The sequence below is a fragment of the Aptenodytes patagonicus genome, chromosome 4, assembly GCF_965638725.1.
Source record: "Aptenodytes patagonicus chromosome 4, bAptPat1.pri.cur, whole genome shotgun sequence".
Lineage (NCBI taxonomy): Eukaryota > Metazoa > Chordata > Aves > Sphenisciformes > Spheniscidae > Aptenodytes > Aptenodytes patagonicus.
The window spans coordinates 54543672-54563836 of NC_134952.1; the positions used below are offsets into that span (position 1 = coordinate 54543672).

The window sequence follows — 20165 nt, forward strand, 5'->3', positions numbered from 1 at the left end:
GCAGTCAAGACTGGTTTCAGATCTTTCACAGGCAAGTGGGTAAATGCAAATATGGTGTATGCAAGCGTGCATAGCAATTTGTCTGGTATTTCTTAATCTCACTTCAATATATAATTATGTAATTAGTTCAATTAATTGGACCAATTTTAATGATTTTTGAGGGTTGCAAAATAAGCGGTGTACCAAATTGCTATTACGTTAGCTGCTGTTACCTCAAAGGCAGCTGTAATTCCCCTTATCATTGCTAAACACTTACCACCCTTTGGTTTTCACCAGGATGAGACTGACTAGAATCTGCTACTTTATTTCTTTATTTCTTTTGTTTTTTGAAGTAGACCCAGTCCAGGCAAAATGGGGGGAAAAACATCCCGAGCTTCATAAGAAAGCTCTGAATACAGAACATGAATGACAGTAGTGTAGATCATCTCTCAGCAGAGTGAACTAATGCCTTTGTATGCGCAATGGGTTGGATGGATCCCTTCATTTCATATTTACTGTTGGACACAGCAGTAATTGAACTTTTCTGGCAAGGATCCTGTTACCTGCTTTCCTGAGGACTGGTGTTTTTTCCTCTTCAATCCCTGCCTCCACAGAGGGAGCTGAGGCACATTTTGAAAATTCGGGAGTGGAGAATAGTAGAGAATGCAAGTGGTTTGTTTTCCTTATGGTGAATGGTGCATCTCTGCTGTATGCAATATTGTGTAGCGTTAAGACTCACAGACCCTACACGACCTAGTCCCTAGCTAGGAGGCAACCATTTCTACTGTTGAGTCATGGCCTGCAAAGTCAGTGTTTAGGTACCTTAGGGCAGATTGGGGCAGTGGCTATTTGTCTTGTTGTACAGTGTAAGGCTGTTTACTGCAAAGTCCTGTTGTTACTTTTTATTTAGAGTTTTGCTGAATGATTTGCCTGTTGGAGATTACTTTGTCTGGAAATACCATGAGTAAGGATTGCTTCACAGAGGAGGAGGAGGAGGAGGTAGTCATCAGTTAGTTGATCTCCAGGCAATTTCCTTAGCAGCATTACATTGTTATGCATACAAACAAGATACCTTTACTCTTGTTTTAGTTGAAGAACCTCTTAACTTGCATATTGTCTGCAACGTGTCTGCAGATGCCACTGGTGGCAAATGCCACCATTACATTGGTGCTTGAGCTAGGATTCAGGGACCCTTCCAGAAGCAAACTTTTAGCATCCTGTTATGAGATGTAATAGCACTTTCAGACACGCATCCAACTATTTCTTTGTAGGTGTACATTTTCCTGGTCAATTAGCACGACACATTCCAGTTCCTGTCCACTGACCGACTGACTTGGTGTCTACAGAAGTCTGAAATTCAAAGAACCCTTAGGCCAGCATAAATTTTGCACAGATGATTTCACAAATCTGAGAGCAGCAGCTCCCACATTTTACTAAACTCCTTATCTGCTTTGGAATTTCATCTAGGGATCAGTCATAGTAGAGGCTGCTATGAAAGGCCATTATGCACGGAAAATGAAAAAAATCTTAATTAACTCTTGGTAAACCTGCTAACAAACTTTTCACATCACAGAAAGAGAAACAAAGGCGTCCAAAGGTTAAACGACTTAACCAACAGTTGCTAATATAGCAGCTACAGCTACAAACTGTATGGCTTAGGATTTCTGGGGTGCCTCTGCTCCCAGTGTTTTGGTGGTAATGGTGTTGCAGCTGGGCATACACTGTAGTGAACAAGTACTGGACATATAAAGCTTCACTGGGAGGTTCATGATGTGAGCACTGAAGAAAAGCATAGGAAGGATTTTTCCTGCATTGTTTCTTGCACTGGCTCGGACATGGGGGACATCATCAATATTCAAAGAGAGATGCAACGCCTTTACCTTGTCTGATAGATCTGCTGTTAGAACATCTTGTCCTAGGATATGAATGCCTCTGTAGCCTTTAAGTCACTACTTATGCTTTGTCTTTTTAAATTTTCTTACTTAAAAATCAGTATGCAAAACTCTACATAGAATTATACTTTGCTAATATTCTCTGAACTTTGTTTCAGGACATAAGTGGGTGTGTGTACGTGTGAATATGTGCGTAGTTAAGTATGAAAAAGGCCTATGCAGATCTTTCCTCCGTTAATCTGAATTCTCAATCTCACCTTTAGTTTCCACCCTGCTTCCCTGAGAATTGCAGTGGGAGAGAAATAAGCTATACCACATGGTCAACAGGCTTAAGCTCTTACAAAGAAAAGGTTTCTGAAGTCAGTCATCCCCAACTGAAACTATCCCGTTTCCACTGCTTCATTTACACTCTCTGTGGGTTGTTAGCCAGTGTTTTCTAGATTTGAGCACCACAGATGGCTTCAGCTGCCACTTGGGGAGCAGCGGTGCTTGAGTATTTGTCATTCAAGTCACTGCGAACATTATGGGAAAGACCAAATTTAACTGCACCCTACAAGGATTTGGTAGCCTGCTGGCTGGGCTTATTAAATGGTGTGAAAGCCTATTAAGAAACATTGCTTGACTAATAGAAATCACCTTGTTGCAGTAGTTGTGCGTTTTCCCCAAACTAAAGGCGTTATTCTTCATTCTGGATGTGAAAAGTCATAGCCTGTGTAGCAAAACACGGGACAAATCCATGAAATGAAGACACAGATATCTCTGATCTCATATCCCCAGTCTCCAAACTCATGATCTGTTTCATTTGAACTAATGCTAATTTAATGAACAGAAATAACAAATAGTTTTAATAGCTGAAAAGAGGTTACTTTAACTAAAAAACATGAAATGGATGGGGTATAGTAGCCGGCAGAGTACTCCCGGAAGGGCTGGTAGGGCTTGTTCTTAGGAACCATTATTTTCTAGCACCTCTTTTGATACTTTTTGTTTCTCTTTGCTATATCAACTGATTTCTTTTGTTTTCTCTCATCACTTCCCTCTCTGAAGACCTTTCTGTTTGCAAAGGAGTGTTCTTCCTGACACTTATTTCCAGTTTGGCTTTCTAAAACCAGGGTGAAGGCTGCAGTGTGGTCTTTGAGACCAAATCCTCCAAAGAAGCTGAGAAGATTAGCACACATTTGGTTAGCTTTAGGCAGACAAAAGCTGAACTGAATTGATAAGGAGTAAAAGCCCAGCTGGATGACAGCAGGTAAGTCATTTTAGATTGTCTGAAGATTTGGATCTGGACTTCTAAGACAGCGTCAGGAATGACGTTTTGGCTGTCTAGACAATAAAATTCCCATAGGCTTAATTAAAACTAGGAATTAAATGTATTTCTGCTTATGAAACATATAGGTACCTCTTCTATTGCTTTGCTTTTTGATAGCATTTCTAGCAGAGCTTTGGATATAAGATCCCATGCTACTTACTTGGTTTGATTTTGGGCCAGTCTGCTGCTTCTATCCTGTGGTCTTCATACTTCTTGCCCGAATAGGCAAACAGGTAGCGGCTGATTTCTGCTCGTCCTCGCAGATTGAAGTATGTCAGCTTGTACTGTGGCATGCTGGATCCCTGAAAGGGAAGACACCGTGTTGCTTTAGATATGAGTAACTCAACTCCTTTTTCCAAAAGCGCACCATATGCTTGTTTTTGAAAGACGTGCTTGTACAATGCAAAGGACGTATTACGTTAAGCCATGATGTGTTGTACTTTGCAATCATTGCATTAGCCACACCTTTTTGTTCTGCATTTGTCAGCCACAATATTCAGATGTGAACAATGACGGTTAACACCTGCAGTTCCTCCTTGTGTATCTCCAGAAAGATGGCTTGATTTTTTTCAGACATATTAAGAACTTTCAGCTTTCATTTATTTTTCTTGTGACTCCAAACTCAGGCCATTTTTATAAAGTGTTTTTCAGAGTGCAAATCTAAAATCATATACTGTAACAGAAGATAGTTGCTGTCTTGAGCAGCAATTTTGTTCAAGCCTGCCCTGCTCAGCCTCTGTTGCTTATGGAGATCTTCATCCAAGACTAGATCATGCGAATTGCCAAACTGTTATGATTTTTCTCATTAACTTTTACCCTAGTTGTGTAGGCAAGCAACCCAAGTTATTTTAGAAGGAAAATTTGCTATGGAAACCAGTCTACACTGTTGTTTTGAGAAAATCATCATCAAATTCTCAGTTTCTTGTATAGAAACCAAAAGAAAACTTGAAATGACTTTGTTAGGTTTTCATGTGTTTTTTTTCCTTCACTTCTAAGTTAGGAATCATGTAACAGGAAAGCTCTATTTGTTTCTCGGTGTAACAGGCAACAAAAAAAAATACTCATGAGTTTGCTTGTACAACAAGGACAGTGCAGGAAAGGTGAACAGCTAAGGCCGCTTTAAACCAAAAGTAAGCTTTTAAACTCTGCACACATAGCACCTTAACAAGAGATATCTATGAGCTCAGCTGAGATTTAAATGTACTGGCTAAAGGAAACTAAAACAACCATCCACCTCCTCACCCAAAGCAAAACCCTTTCTCATTTTGGCCTTGAAGTAGACCTTGCATGTCATTTACCATTCTTTTATAGCCATCAGATTCAGAGTGTTAGTAACAAAGCTTGCAACAAAGGAAAGCTGCACTAGGAAAGAAAGGGAACTTGCTTTTTTAATGAGTAAGTGCTACTACATAACCTTGCAATAGAAACAACCCCCTGTTTAGTCATCTTGTCTTTGAAAACATATGCTTGAGGGCAGATGTATCATCAGCTTTCACTTTAGAGGGAGAGGCTTTTTGTTCAGAAACTGGGAAAGCTTGCACTTAACTCACGTTGAAAAGAGTAAACTGCCTTTGCCACTTTCTCCTCAAAAGTCAAAATATCTACTTTCCACCCTTAGAGTAGCAAAGGCAAAAAAAATTTTCACAGCAAGCGAGCACACTGGAGGCTGCTTAATTTATTGTGAAAGTTACCTGTTCCCCTACAGCACACAGCAGGCTCAGAAGAGATTATTAGTAAATGGAGATTTTTCACAGCTGATGGCCCAGCAGAGAAGCAGGAGCAGAGACGGAGAGTTACCAATGGAGATATCTATAAGTGCTTCAAAACAAAGACACCACTACAATTATTTTTTTTAAGTCAAGCAAGTGTGCTCCTTTGCACTGTATAAAAGAGGGAAGCTGCAGGCAAAATGAGTTACATTAGGATGTGCTTAGTTTTCTAGATGTGTTAATTACCAGAAAATACTTTTGTTTGCTGCTTGGTGAACGCAGCTCACAGATTACAGATGTAACTGTTTCTTCCTCTAAAGAGAGAAATTTTGATAATTCCAAATTTTTCAAACATGTTTTAGGTAAGCGGCAAAACTTTGCTACTCTATTTTCAAATTTTGTGCCCTGATTTATTACTTATTATGCTTTATTGTGCTTATATAATAATACTATATATTATTATATTTATTTATTTAGGTAGGATGAGTTTGGATTATATGTCTACAAAGTTAATGTAAGAAGAGAGGATGAGATTGTAGCACTTATTTTTCCCCATTTTTCCCTGCTTCTGATTTTATGTGGTCATTTGAGATCAAGGAATGGCATTTTTAAAAGAGCATGTGTTATCTGAGGTTCAAATTAGACATGACTTAGTGATTTGGGAGCAAAAGGGGAAAAAAAAACCCACTTGATTCTTACTTTCCTATTTTTTTGGAGGCAAGTAAATACTACTGATTCAGTCTGCATTTGGAGAGGATACAACCTTTAACATGCAAAACCCACGGTGTCTGCTTCCCTTCTTTAGGGGTGTCCGCAGAGCTTTTTTCATAAACAGCAATAGAAGTTCCAGTGCCCTGGACTTACTGCAGCGCTCACACATGGCTCCAGTATCTCAGCTGCCTCTAGCCCGCTTAGCCCTGTGTTAGCGGAAAGTTGTCGGCTGGAAGGCATTTAAAAGCATAAGAGTAGAAGGTTTTGAGGTAGAGTCATGAGGAAGGCAGTAGACAGCTATATACAGAGCAGGCTGGAGATGGGTGAAGTGTAACATTTCTGGTGGCGAGTATTTTGAGAGTCTAATTCTTACTGTGGGAGAACTTTATATACGAAGACATGTATAATCAGGAGTAGTGAGATGATGTAAAGAACAGGGAATTTTGGCTGAAGATCAGGAAGTCTTTCTGGCTGCTGCAGCAGACTGTGGAATATTTTGGTCTGTCAAGGAAGCGGTGGAAACTATTGTTTGAAATGTCTAAAGCAAAGCTAAACAAATTTCTAATGAATACACCGTAAGGAGTAATCAAATATTTGCAGTGCTGATACACATTTAAGCTTATGAATTTTTTTCCATCTGTGAACAAAAAAACCCAACCCTACGAGGAGTTTACAAAAAATACTTGACATTTTAAAGGCCTCTATAGCTTTATTGTAAGGATGTTTTTTTAAATGTTTGTAGATTTTATTTTTATTTGTATTCATTGTGAAATGTCAGGAGTAGCGCTTCCTAAACAATTCCAGATACGTTTCTAAATGAAAGAAATGGTTGTGTTTGGAATAGCTTTTTGCCAAACAAAGTAAATTGTTGGTTTTTTTTCCTTATCCTCCTTTACCTCATTTTCCCAGTGTGTTTTGTAAAGGAATGGATCATGAGGAACAAATTAAAACCATTTTTAAAATGTCCAAAAATTATTAAATGATTGAAAAATGTCACTTCTAGAGGAAAAAGGTCTATTTTGGGTCTTTAGGTTTGTGCTTTTGTTTTTTTGGGGAGGGGGGCAGGAGAATCTTTAAAACTATTTAAAATTATTTCTCTTTTTTTAGGTTTTAGTCATGGCTTAAAAATACTGGAAGACGTTGGTGGGGGGAGGATCTTAGTGCCCAGACTTGCAAACTTTTAGCCACCTGTTTAATGCTATTAAATCTGTTTGGGTGAGTTCGTTGCAAAGCCAAGTGTCTATAAATGCAGGAGGGGGCTGATTTACCTTCCACCAATGAATCTGCCATCTAAGCAGTGGTTTTTCAATTTCTAAAGTGATGAATACATGGCCGGGACCCACCTGTATGCCTGCCCTGTCCTACATTGACAGCGCCTGCAGAAACCTCAGCCCCAGTTTTATCGCATGCAACTTTCAAAGCAGTGAACTCAACTAATCTAAATTTACTATTAAATTAGCTTTAATACTTGAAAGTTGTTGACCCGCTTAGCTGATTTTCTAGCTTTCTTCTGCAGCTTTCTTAAAGCCAGCTTAACTGGCTTTAACATACCTTTGAACAGAAGATTAGTGGATCTCATGATTAAATTCAACTTTTGGAGCCACTCAGTGACAAAATCAAACAGAAAATCTGAGAGAAGGTCAAATATGTGTAAAAGGTGGCATCCTCCGTGTTACTCATGAGTCAAAATTCAGGTTGAAGTTACAAGCGTCTCAGACACCTTAGGACAGATTTCAAATAATTTAAGACCGTTCGTGTCTTTATGGAGATACTGTATTACCTGATGAATTTGGGATGGTTTTATTCCAGTTGAAGCAGGACTGAGCAATCAATTTGAAAACTTTAAGCAAGGTTAGAGTTAAAAAACAGAGCCCAGGAAGGAATCAGCGTCATTCTCTGAGAATTAAAAATACTGAATTTCAGATAGTGCTGGTACAGAAGAGAAAAAGCACTGGCAGACTGGAAACTGTATGAACATACCTGGAGGACAGAGAAGCAAACAGTCCCAGTGTCTGCAAGGTATGCAATACTTTTGCTTTTACTGGATGGCAGCGTATGTGTCCCTGCTCTGTTTTGAAGGGTGAATCACAAGTGCACCACCTGCATTTCACCTGCTCAAGATGAGTTTCTGGTGTGTGCCCAGTGCAACCCAGAGCAGGCTGCCTCTGCCAGCCGGTGCACAGTTCTGCACGCCCGGCCTGAGCCTTTGCCCTGTGAAAGTAAACACCAAAACTCTGTTGGACTTTGTAGAGGAACAGTGTTTCACCTCTGTTTTGGAAAATCCAGCCCTCAAAGTAATACAAGGAAATATTCCTCAGGCTAGTAACAGACACAGAAACCTGGATGCAGATGCCCAGTATGTGAATTGGAGGGGGGGGGCGGAATGAAAACAAAAGACAGCACTTTATTTCACTTTTTTGGATAAGGTTATTAATATTTGAGGTGACAGGCAGCAGAGGACTTTTCCCTGAGCTGGGGTGGAGGGGGAGAAACCAGCTAAGTTTTGCTATTTGTTCACATCCATCCAAAGTCTGACAAAGGACCTCGTGGTGCAAAGTCTCCTTTAATTGTACTTTGCACTGTGAGAAATTAAGGGTTTTCTTGCCTTAAGGTTTCACCATTGTTAGAGGATTTAAAAAACCCCAATTGTTCCCTCTAGCAAGCAAGACCTGTAAGGTTGGGTTAAGGTTCATCTATGTATTTCCAAAAATCCGGGACTCAAACTGTCTGCCTGGAAGAGACAATGCATTGCACTGTATGTATATTTATTTAACATGAGGGTTATTCATTAATTTAGGAGTCACTTCTGGAAAGCACCACAGCTAGCATCTGACACAACACTGCCCCAGCTGTGGGCCTGCCTAAAAGGGGAAGCTGGAGGGAGGTCTCAGCTGCCTGGTGTCATCAGCCTCGCTTGAATTGCAACCAGACCAAGACACGGTCCTTGAGGGAGCTCCGTTTCATTTCCCTGTGCTAATACAACTTAGGGCTGCCTCTGTGAACTCAGGGCCTGTCATCAGCCACTGGGAGAGCAGGCTGGACCTCGGGATCTCCCGGAGGAAAGCCAGTGCCTGCTGAAGGGCGTGAGAAGGGAGGGTGCTGCCTTGTCTGCAGAGGAAGGTGAAAAAGTCCCTCTGAGGACTAGTGAGTGATGGTTCAGTCAATGGATACCTCTGTTTATTTTATTGTAAGATTCAGCTATTATATCAGTTCGGAGTGTTTGGGTTGCTGGAGCTGATATTATACATTCCATTTTCATGATTTTATAAGATGAAAGTATAACAACAAATCCACTTCCACTCATGTAAGCCTACAAGTATCTTTCTGCCAAGAAGCATCTTGCTTTATGAAGCATGAAACAGAGGTCGTGCCCTCTCTAAGCAATAATCTAGCTGAAGCTGAAAAGCTTTGTGGATGTTTTTCTTTTTTTTCTTTCTGTTCTTATTACTGCTTTTAAAGCAGTTGCTATTTCTTTACAGGATGTTTCTGCAAATTTGGCCTGGAAATTAGATGAGTAGGTTTGAAATAGATGCGTACCCAACAGCCTGATTTGGGTATCCTACTGGGGTGGAGGGAGCACTGCAATTTTCAGCCAATTCATACATTTGCTCACGTATTTCTGTGATGTCCTAGATGTACCATGCCATGTATACAGCTTGAAGTTCTTACAACCAGTATCAGCTGAACATTTTCCATTAATGGTAACATTGGGATTTCAGAGGGAAAACTATTCCTTCTCTTCCTTACTTCCAGTCACAGGGCCCAATAGTGCTAATGTCAATTAGGAAACTTAATTTAGAAAGGGAAAGGAGAGAAACTGGCTGGGTCTATGGGGTTTTTTCTTTGTATGTACAGACAAAAGAGTCTTTACACATTAAAGGAGAGTTTTTCCTTAGGCTATTATCTCAGGAGTGACCTATCCAAGTATGAAGCATGGATTTTTGGTTCTGATCCTTAGGGGTTGGGGAGAGTTGTGTTACTTTATGGAGTAGAAATAAAGATTTTTAACCAGGAAAGAGACTTGCTCTGCCTTATTTAACCTGAGAAACATTAGGAATATTAAGTTCAGTTTTGCCTGTCTTGCTTATTGTCCTTCTCAGATACGTGAATTCCTCATCCCTGTAATTGGAGAGCAGAGTATTAAAGCAGCTTTCTCCCCCCTCAATTTTAAAAAAGTTTCCCATTTCCTGTCCAAGTGGGTCTTCCTGCCTTCATTTTTTAAATTTTCAGTTTTCAGAGGAAGGAACCAGAGAGACAAGACTTAAATAGTTACTGTACAAAGCAAGTAAAGAAAAGCTTCCACGGCTATAACTTTATAAAATGCACTTTGCAGTTTTAGCATGGTAGGAAAGACAGAAAATGTCCGTGTCCAGTATTTCTTCCATTTTATTTAACCAACCTAACATAACGGTCAGAAAGGTTTGGGGAAAGGCATGCTTGATTGTCTTCTGCTTGAGCAATGCCGAAAAGGCAGGAGCCAGCTGGAGAGCAGCATTGCCCTCTCTTCACTGCAGTGCGAGGTGCAGCTCCCCTTCTGGTTGCAGATCAAATTGGTTGCTGTAGGAATGCCTTTATTTTTTTCCCTTGGATGAAAAATTATTATCTCTGAAGGCTCTCTGTGTTTATATTTTATGTCTAAATTCAGAGCTGAAATTACAGACAGAAATAGCGATGTATTGGTCCTTTTTAGAGAGAAAACAGTTTGATGGTGAGAAATCCATCCGTGCCAGCAAGAACTGGGTCGCCCTTCTGACTCCCTGCCTGTGAGGAAGGTTGGCGACTCTGCCTGGCGAAGGCACTGGCTTAGTCCAAGCTGTTTATCCACATATAAGTAACACTAAGACAAATAATATTTGTCTTTCCCTGAAAAAAACTGAGGGGTACAGTAGGTATCTTCTGTGACGCACCCATTGAATGGGGAAGGTAATGACTTGGGGATTCCCGTTAGGAAACAGAGAATTGATGAATCAGGATGATCCTCTCTTATTGCACAGTGAAAAGGAAAAATGCTCGTTTCCCTTTTCTTGAGCATGAACTCCTGCTTTTAACACGGAGTCAAAAATATTAGAGGCTTAAGAGATATTTTCAGCCTTTGAAAGCTAAAAACAGTAATGATTTTTCAGTTTGTGGGTTTTTTTCTGCCAAAAGATTTTTTTATTAATTCTTCTTTAACGAAGAAAATAAGAAAATCTCTGCCCTGTTTTTGGAGGAGAAGGATTGGAGAATATTGGCAGATTAATGCAAGACTTTGCAAATCTTCTAGTGGAAGATTTCCACAGCAGTCTGTATTTTGACACAGAGTAAAATGAAAGGCTTTGAGTAATTCTAATTCCTGTCAGCTCTCAGTTTGACATACACTCTCCGAAAAGCAATGGTCTCTTTTCCCGCTCTGCCCCCATTACAGAAAATAAACATTTTAATTTGATCCTTTCTTTTTCTATGCTAGATAGCAATCTGGACCTTGGAGGGAAAAGAGAAAAAAACTGCACACTCTTTTCTGTTTAATACACAAATAATCTGAAGTAAATGTTTATGCAATTTGATGTAGGGTTGAGTTTTGAAATAACAAATCTCAAATGTAATAGTTGCATCCTGATACTCCTTAGCCTGATTTTCAAGATTAGATATATGCATAGCTACAAGCACATGCGGGAAACTGGAGCTCTAGAAAAATCCTTCAAGGATACAGGGAAAAAACACATCTCGGTGAAAGCAGAGGATTGGAAAAGTACTTATTCTGAGAGTTTTTTTGAAAACCAGTGTGAAAACTGTTTAGATGGATGGTCACTGTGGTGTTGAATGAGAATGCCAGGGTCTACTGGGTTTCTCCAAGCTGCTTTTGTAGCTGCTGCTCTTCATGTGACTGCCCCTCAGGCAACTGCAGTCAAAACGATAAGAATTCAGGTATTTGAAGTTCACCCCATTCATTTTAATTGAAATGAATAAGAGATCACTTACATGTCAGCAGGTACAAGGAGGCAGAGAGGCGGTGATGGACAGGGCTTCACTGGGCTGCCTCGGCAGCGTGCTGCCGCTCCTGCCTTGCATGCCAGTCTCTTTGGTTTAGGGCCTGAGCAACTGTGATGACTTTGCTTTCTGTCTGATCCTCAGTCTTTTGATTTGCAACTGCTTGGCCCCGATTTTATGTAAATAACTTTTAAAATTGTTTTGTGCAACCTCCCAAGCTGTAATGAACTTCAAATGAATAAATTGCACACTTGAGACCACGAAATACATAAAATTGCAAGAGGATAGATCTCAGGAAAGATGCAGACTAAGGAGCGGTGTAGGGTAATTTCTCGGGAGGGACTATTTAAGTCTTTTATTTCCTCATCAGATGTCTTAAGAATTCCCTGAAGCATTTTGTGGTAGAACAAATGCCTAAAGAATTGTAATTCTTGCCAACACCAGACATTCCCGTAAAATTCATGCCTTGCATCTGTCTCTGTAGTCTTCAGATAAATCGGCACCCCCTCACAATATCCCTACAAAGCAAAGAGTGCAGTTGCGAGTCACGTTGCTGTGTGTTAAGTGGTTTAGTCAGCTCTCCAAAGGCAGCTGCTGGTTTTGCAAGGATGATTTCATGTCCATTTCCTGAACTCTCAAGCTTGTCCAGCACAGGAATTTGTATAACAACTGTCTTGGCCACCTAGCATCTTTCCTTGGATGTGAAAAAATGACCTGTTTTCCTATCCCAGCCATGTGTATGTGTGTGTCTGTGTATATGTACAAGAGGGAGTATGAATGCCAACTCCTTCCCCCTGCTAGTCTCAGCTACCTTGCTCTCGAACTGTCTCATGTTGTGAATCCGCTGTACAACTTGCCAAAAATAAACAAAATTACAGGCATGAAAGAAGAAGGATTAGGTAGGTTTTTCAGGACGACATATGTTCCCTGTAGGCAGGATGGCTGAGACTGAGCAAAGTTTTATTCATTTTGCAGAGTTTTCCAGCACCACTCACCAGGCCTTCTGGTCATGAATTCCTGGTGTCATCCTGCTCTGCCATAGGATGCCTGGCACATACCACCCTGCCCAGGAGGCACCAGCGCCCTGGGCTGGGGCACAGATCTCATGTATTTTCAGATATTTTGAAATTGTTTTCACAGCCAGAGTGAGCCTGGGGAGACCAAGGACCTCGCTAAAGTGCTCTTTGGACATTGCCAGACTTCTTGCGAGGACCAGCACTGGGAAGTGTGGACCCACAGCCCTGAGCAACACCTGCCCAGAAGCCTTGGGGGATCACCTAGATTTGGCCATAAGCTGAAAGCGTCCAAGACCCCATGCCTTATGGTCACAAACTGCTCGGTATGTAAAACCCCAACCTGTGTGTCCCTACACTTAAGAAGAATGTAGTGTCTGAGGAGCAGTTTGCAGCCAATCTCACCTTGGCTCATGGAAACACCAGGCAGAGTCTGGCTCTGGGGCAGTGCCCATTGCTGCAGGTTCCCTGCTCTGCTCCAGAGTACTCTGGCACAAAACTCTCATATATCTGAGGCATACAGGTTACAGACACTGGTGTCCCATATTTGTTCTTTCCTGTTGTCTAACATCAACTAAAGAAAGATTGTGAGACCTTTCGAACCATCCTTTCTGTATACCTTTCTTTGTTCTCCTTCTCCCTTTGCCATCTGCTACCCAAATCCAAAGTGTAGATTTGTGTCTGATGCATCTGAATGTCCTTCTTTTCTCTCCTATCCCATTTCATGCTCATGCTTTACAGAGTCATTCCAGCAATGCTTTTAGTTGCTTTTAAAGAGGTGCGAAATTAAGCATTTCATTTTTTCAGTTCATTGTAGTGGCTTATTTTATGGGAATTTTAGCAGATCAACTCCACATAAGTGAGGTTCTTTAAAATGATGACACTTTAAAATATATATGTAGGATTTGGCAGATTATTTCTCTCCCACCCCTTGGGCTAACTGGCAAAAGGGTAAAAAATTCACCTGTTTTGAGATTTGCAGCGTATATGATAAGCTGATGTGAATAAGCATAGCTTTTAGTAGCATGGCATGCCACTTGCTAATCCAACACCAGCAATATGTCAGTGGCTCATAGGCAGTGTAATTACTTGCCAGTGAGATTTTGGTCAAAGGTATTTTGAAAGTGAGCATTGTCTTCAATTACTTCTGCTTTCTAACTGTGTAGTAGAAGGTTGTGTATGGCAAACAACCAGCAGAAATGTTAAGAGCCAACCCTTAGAGCAGCAGCGTATGTTTGTTGGTGACACAGGAGTGTGCTGCACTGAAGATGACTGCTAACATGCTTGCGTGTGCACAAATCCAGAACTCTAAGAATTACTTTGTGTATATTTTCCATTTAAAATTTGGAGAGCTTCAGTCTTATTTATATCCAAATAGATTTGATTGTGTCTGGGCACGTGTGCATCTGCACCAGGGAGTAATTCACACTATGTATGCATTTTTAGGGAGAGGTGGATTCTATTTTGGATTAAAGAAAATAAAAGAATAAACAAAAGTAAAGTTGCAAAAGACCTCTGTGTCTAATTTTTTTTTTTCTTTAAAAAAGTTGCAACTTCTGAGTACGAAAGTACCAGTGTTTACAAACAGTTCTAAGGAGCATAGAAATCCAGGAAAAAAACTTTAGAGCTAGAGTTTGTTTGCTCAGATAGTTTGAAATGAGCAGTGAATAAAGGATGGCTTTTAACAGAGGAAACGTGTGCAGGAGGATTATGTACCACAGGCAAATGACGGCAGTTAGAATTTAAAGAAAAAAAAACCTGAACAGATATTCAGAATATCATTTTGGAGTAAAAGACAAAAATCAACAGCAAAAAAACCCTGTGAGTTCTGAAAAGGAGAAAAATATAGCAAGTGGAAGCAGATGGAGGAGGTTTTCCTCTATAGAATAATGGTGGGAGTTAGGACGAGAGTATGTTAATCCATTGGCGAACCAGAAGACAGGAATTTGGAAAATGGACAGAACAGTGCACAAAAGTGACCTGGAAGAATTGGTTGGTGCCGCTTAATATTCATCTAATTCCTCTGACATTAGCCTAGATTTGGTTTGGTTACATAAGTGGAGGCATATAACTCATATAACTCCCTGCAGAATGCCAGGAGCTTCCCCACACCAACTTTTTGCTGCTATACTGATGAGATTGTCTTTTCTCTGGAAGGTGTCTCTCTGACACGTATCCTGATTATCAAAGTAGCTCGGTACTGATAGCATCAGGCACTGGTGAGAAACGGGGGCTTGCTGTAACAACAGGCTAGTGATCTGCCTTTTTCCCTCTAGAAAAGCAGTCCATAATTTTTGAAGTCTGATTGTAGCAGTGCATGTGATTGTACAGATGTCTTAAGCACAGCAGGCAGTTTAAAGATGCCTGTAAGTAGCAAAGAAGGTATATAGGTGGGGTACTTGAGTTACACTTGCAGCCAATGTGTAGAGCTCATGGTTATCCCTCGCTATGCCAGTAGCACTAGTCAGAGACTTATGTTGAATAAACCTAACAAAACTCTAAAAATGAAATACTCTCAGTACTTGCTCTACATGTAGCATAATTGACAAGAATAACCCCCACGCAGCTGGTATAACAGTAGCCCTAGGGAGGGCAGAATAGGATTAGAAGAAGAAAGGGGAAAGAGAGGAGCCAGACTGTGGCAGTAAGCAAAGCCGAAACAGAACTCACTCTGGTGCAGCGATACGTGGTCCTTTCCTCAGTGCACAGGAATCCCTCTGAGTGCCGGCCTCAGTGGAAAAGGCTCATATATACTGTTTATTAATATGCAAACCACTCCCCGTGACAAGTATGCCATCATGACTCTTTCTCTCCCCCCTCTCACACATACAAAGCAAATGCATCATTCCCTCAGATAACAAGAAAGCTTTGTTACTTTTTTGGGCTAGTACAGTAAATTGAGTACTGGAGTTTTTCAGCTTGTATTCAAGGGCAAGAAATACTTTAAAGTGACATTTAAAAAAAAAAAGACAGACACTGGGGAGCTGAGTCAGATGATTTTTTTTTTTTTTTAAATGTAAAAAGTGTGAAGCAAGCCAAGAAACGGCTGTCTTAAATTATTTCTAACTAATGTGAAGCCCTCTAGTATCTGATCTAATTATAGAACAATGCCTTAAATATCTGCAATCTCATTAAAACAGAGCAGCAAGAAATAAAAAAAGTAAAAAAAAAAAACAAAACCAAAAAATCTTCCAGGCCTTTGTCATAAAGAACAAAGAGATTTAAGATTTTTTCTTTTGCTGTTATGAGTGAAGAAGGGGAAGAGGATTCGAGCAAACTCTGTCTATGAGTAATGCACATTAGTTGCTACAGTTCTGTGATGTTACTGCTTCTCACCACTTGTGGATGTTGCACTTTTTTGTTTGTTTTTTCTTTTTCCAATTAATTTGTACTTTGACCTTAACAAAGCCCATTCAATGTTGCTGTGCTTTGCTTTCTTCTTTGTGTGTGACCAGAACGCAGCAGCGTTGGAGCAAAGCTTTCTGGTGCTAAAGAGATAGGTCTGATGTGTACCACACAAATCTGCTTTGAAGCCTCGTTCACTTTGTATAAATAAACGGTTGTGGGTGTTCTTCACAGGTGCAGAGAGCAGTGGTAACGAAAGAGCTCTCCCCTGGGATGAGGAGGTGCCAGATCCTTGTAGCTCCACCATTAATAGAATTATAGAATAGTTTGGGTTGGAAAGGACCTTTAAAGGTCATCTAGTCCAACCCTCCTGCAATGAGCAGGGACATCTTCAACTAGATCAGGTTGCTCAGAGCCCCGTCCAACCTGACCTGGAATGTTTCCAGGGATGGGGCACCCACCACCTCTCTGGGCAACCTGTGCCAGTGTTTCACCACCCTCAGCGTAAAAAATTTCTTCCTTATATCTGGTCTATATCTACCCCCCTTTAGGTTAAAGCCATTCCCCCTTGTCCTGTCGCTACAGGCCCTGCTAAAAAGTTTGTCCCCAGCTTTCTTATAAGTCCCCTTTAAATATTGGAAGGCTGCTATAAGGTCTTCCCGGAGCCTTCTCTTCTCTAGGCTGAACAACCCCAACTCCCTCAGCCTTTCTTCATAGGAGAGGTGTTCCGTCCCCCTGATCATTTTTGTGGCCCTCCTCTGGACCTGCTCCAACAGGTCCGTGTCTTTCTTATGCTGAGGGCTCCAGAGCTGGACACAGGACTCCAGGTGGGGTCTCAGCAGAGCAGAGTAGAGGGGCAGAATCACCTCCCTCGACCTGCTGGCCACGCTTCTTTTGATGCAGCCCAGGATACGCTTGGCCTTCTGGGCTGCGAGCGCACATTGCTGGCTCATGTCCAGCTTTTCATCCACCAGTACCCCCAAGTCCTTCTCGGCAGGGCTGCTCTCAATCCCTTCATCCCCCAGCCTGTAGTGATACCGGGGGTTGCCCCGACCCAGGTGCAGGACCTTGCACTTGGCCTTGTTGAACCTCATGAGGTTCACACAGGCCCACTTCTCCAGCTTGTCCAGGTCCCTCTGGGTGGCATCCCGTCTCTCTGGCATGTCAACCACACCACTCAGCTTGGTGTCATCTGCAAACTTGCTGAGGGTGCGCTCGATCCTACTGTCTATGTCATTGATGAAGATATTAAACAGTACTGGTCCCAATACGGACCCCTGTGGGACGCCACACATCACCAATCTCTATCTGGACATTGAGCCGTTGACCACTACCCTCTGGATGCGACCATCTAACCAATTCCTCACCCACCCAACAGTCCACCCATCCAATCCATACCTCTCCAGTTTAGAGAGAAGGATGTTGTGGGGGACCGTGTCAAAGGCCTTACAGAAGTCCAGATAGACGACATCCGTAGCCCTTCCCATGTCCACTGATGTAGTCACTCCATCATAGAAGGCCACTAGGTTGGTCAGGCAGGACTTGCCCTTGGTGAAGCCATGCTGGCTGTCTCGAATCACCTCCCTGTCCTCCATGTGCCTTAGCATAGCTTCCAGGAGGATCTGCTCCATGATCTTCCCAGGCACAGAGGTGAGACCGACTGGCCTGTAGTTGCCCGGGTCTTCCTTTTTTCCCTTTTTAAAAATGGGGGTTATGTTTCCCCTTTTCCAGTCAGTGGGAACTTCACCGGACTGCCACGACTTCTCAAATACGATGGATAGTGGCTTAGCAACTTCATCTGCCAGTTCCCTCAGGACCTGCGGGTGGATCTCATCAGGTCCCATGGAATTGTGCACCTTCAGGTGCCTTAGATGGTCTCAAACCTGATGTTCTCCCACACTGGGCGGCTCTTCGTTCTCCCAGTCCCCACTTTTGCCTTCTGCAGCTTGGGCGGTGAGGCTCAAGCGCTTGCCAGTGAAGACTGAGGCAAAAAAGTCATTGAGTACCTCCGCCTTCTCCGTGTCCTGGGTAACCAGGTCTCCCATTTCGTTCCGGAGAGGGCCCACATTTTCCCTCGTCTTCCTTTTATCCCCGACGTACCTGTAGAAGCTTTTCTTGTTGCCTTTGATGTCCCTGGCCAGATTTAATTCTGCCAGGGCTTTAGCTTTCCTAACCTGATCCCTGGCTGCTTGGACAATTTCTCTGTATTCCTCCCAGGCTACGTGTCCTTGCTTCCACCCTCTGTAGGCTTCCTTTTTGTGTTTGAGTTTGTCCAGGAGCTCCTTGTTCATCCATGCAGGCCTCCTGGCGTTTTTGCCTGACTTCCTCTTTGTTGGGATGCATCGCTCCTGAGCTTGGAGGAGGTGATCCTTGAATATTACCCAGCTTTCTTGGGCCTCTCTTCCCTCCAGAGCTTTGTCCCATGCACTCTACCAAGCAGATCCCTGAAGAGGCCAAAGTCTGCTCTCCTGAAATCCAGGGTACTGAGCTTGCTGCGCGCCCTCCTCGGTGCCCTAAGGATCTTGAACTCCACCATTTTGTGGTCACTGCAGCCCAGGCTGCCCTTGAGCTTCACATTCCCCACCAGCCCCTCCTTGTTGGTGAGAACACGGTCCAGGGTAGCACCTCTCCTTTGCTACAGATCAACTCATTTCCATGAGATACATGTTTTCCCCTGGTGTCAACAGCTGAGTTTTCAACCACCAGCAGCCTTCACAGCTAAGAGAAAGTTTACCAAAAAAACCCCCAAACAAACCTCACCCAAAGTCTCTTCTAATTGGGACTGGTGTAATTTGAGTTTTGAGTCAAATTGTCAAGGCCAACCTTAACAGTGGCACTTCCTTGCTTTTGGACTTGCCTTGACTGCAGATTCATGCCTTAACATTTCTTTTCTCCAGCATGTCAATAGGGGTGGTGGTGGTTTTGAGTACATCCCAAAAAAGGAAGTTTAAAGTGGTGTCCTGGTTTCGGCAGGGATAGAGTTAATTTCCTTTCTAGTAGCTGGTACAGTGTTTTGGATTTAGGATGAGAACAAAGTTAATAACACACTGATGTTTTAGTTGTTGCTAGGTAATGCTTACACTAGTCAAGGACTTTTTAGTTTTCCATGCTCTACTGACTGAGAAGGCTGGGGGTGCACAAGAAGCTGGGAGGGGGCACAGCCAGGACAGCTGACCCAAACTGGCCAAAGGGACATTCCATACCATGTGACGTCATGCTCAGTACATAAACTGGAGAAAGCTGGCCGGGGGGGCCGCTGCTCGGGGACTGGCTGGGCATCGGTTGGCGGGTGGTGAGCAATTGTACTGTGCATCACTTGCTTTGTGTATTATTATTATTATTATCATATTATTATTATTATTATCATTTTGTTTCAATTATTAAACTGTTTTTTTATCTCAACCCATGAGTTTTTATCACTTTCGCTCTTCCAATTCTCTTCCCCATTCCACTGGGTGGGGGGGAGTGAGCGAGCGGCTGCGTGGTGCTTAGTTGCTGACTGAGATTAAACCACGACAAGTGGTTTCAATAAAACCCTATTTCACCAGTTTTTAATTGTTCATTGTACATAAAGCAGCCTCTATGGGGCATGGCAGTTCCTTCAGTTGCAGAGAAGCAGCTGAGATTTTTTTTTTACCGTCATTAGCAGAAAACTGAAGCAATATTTACGGTTCTCCAAAACTTTGCTCTTGGATAGAAGTAAATGGAAGTAATATGAAACAAACTTACTTTACAAATACTTGCAAGATTTTGAGCCACTGAGAAGTTCAATTTACTTGATGCTGGAGCAGAGAGTGGAACACAGCAGTATGTTGTGGGTTCTGGTTTTCAACTTTCTCAAGGGGAAAGCAGATGGTATTCTCCAAAAATTGTTTCCAACAGACAGCAGTTTCCTCCTACCTTGGCAGGGTTGCCAGTGATAATACATGGTAAAGCATTAGTAAGAACATTGGTAACCTAGCTTTTGCTTTTGATGTGAGGTGGTTAATGAGTTAAAAGTGTACCTTCGCTCCGAGAGTTCCCTTCACTGAGTTGGTATGAAGCACAAACTCTTCTTTGCACTACAATTATACCTCACATGAATGATGAGGTAGTAAAAAGCCCTTTTCCCCTTTGCCTGTAGGAAACATTTAATGCGGACCTGGGAGAAAAGCTTTCCAACCTGTGGCAGAACTGTGCTGAGGACCATCTCTTTAACTTTGTATTTTTGAATGGGTAACTCAGTCCCTGTCCAGTGGAAGCC

At 42.1% G+C, this 20165-nt stretch overlaps 1 protein-coding gene across 1 annotated transcript in view; it reads right to left on the bottom strand.

Moving 5' to 3' along the window:
• HPGDS (hematopoietic prostaglandin D synthase) overlaps positions 1–15306 on the bottom strand; it is a 30386-nt gene extending 15080 nt beyond the window's left edge. The window contains exons 1-2 of the mRNA XM_076337639.1: positions 15248–15306; positions 3338–3479 (exon numbers count right to left, since the gene is read on the bottom strand). Coding sequence (XP_076193754.1) covers positions 3338–3470 — 133 coding nt within the window. The 5' untranslated portion in view covers positions 3471–3479; positions 15248–15306. The remainder of the gene's footprint in view (positions 1–3337; positions 3480–15247) is intronic.
• Positions 15307–20165: the final 4859 nt, after the last annotated feature.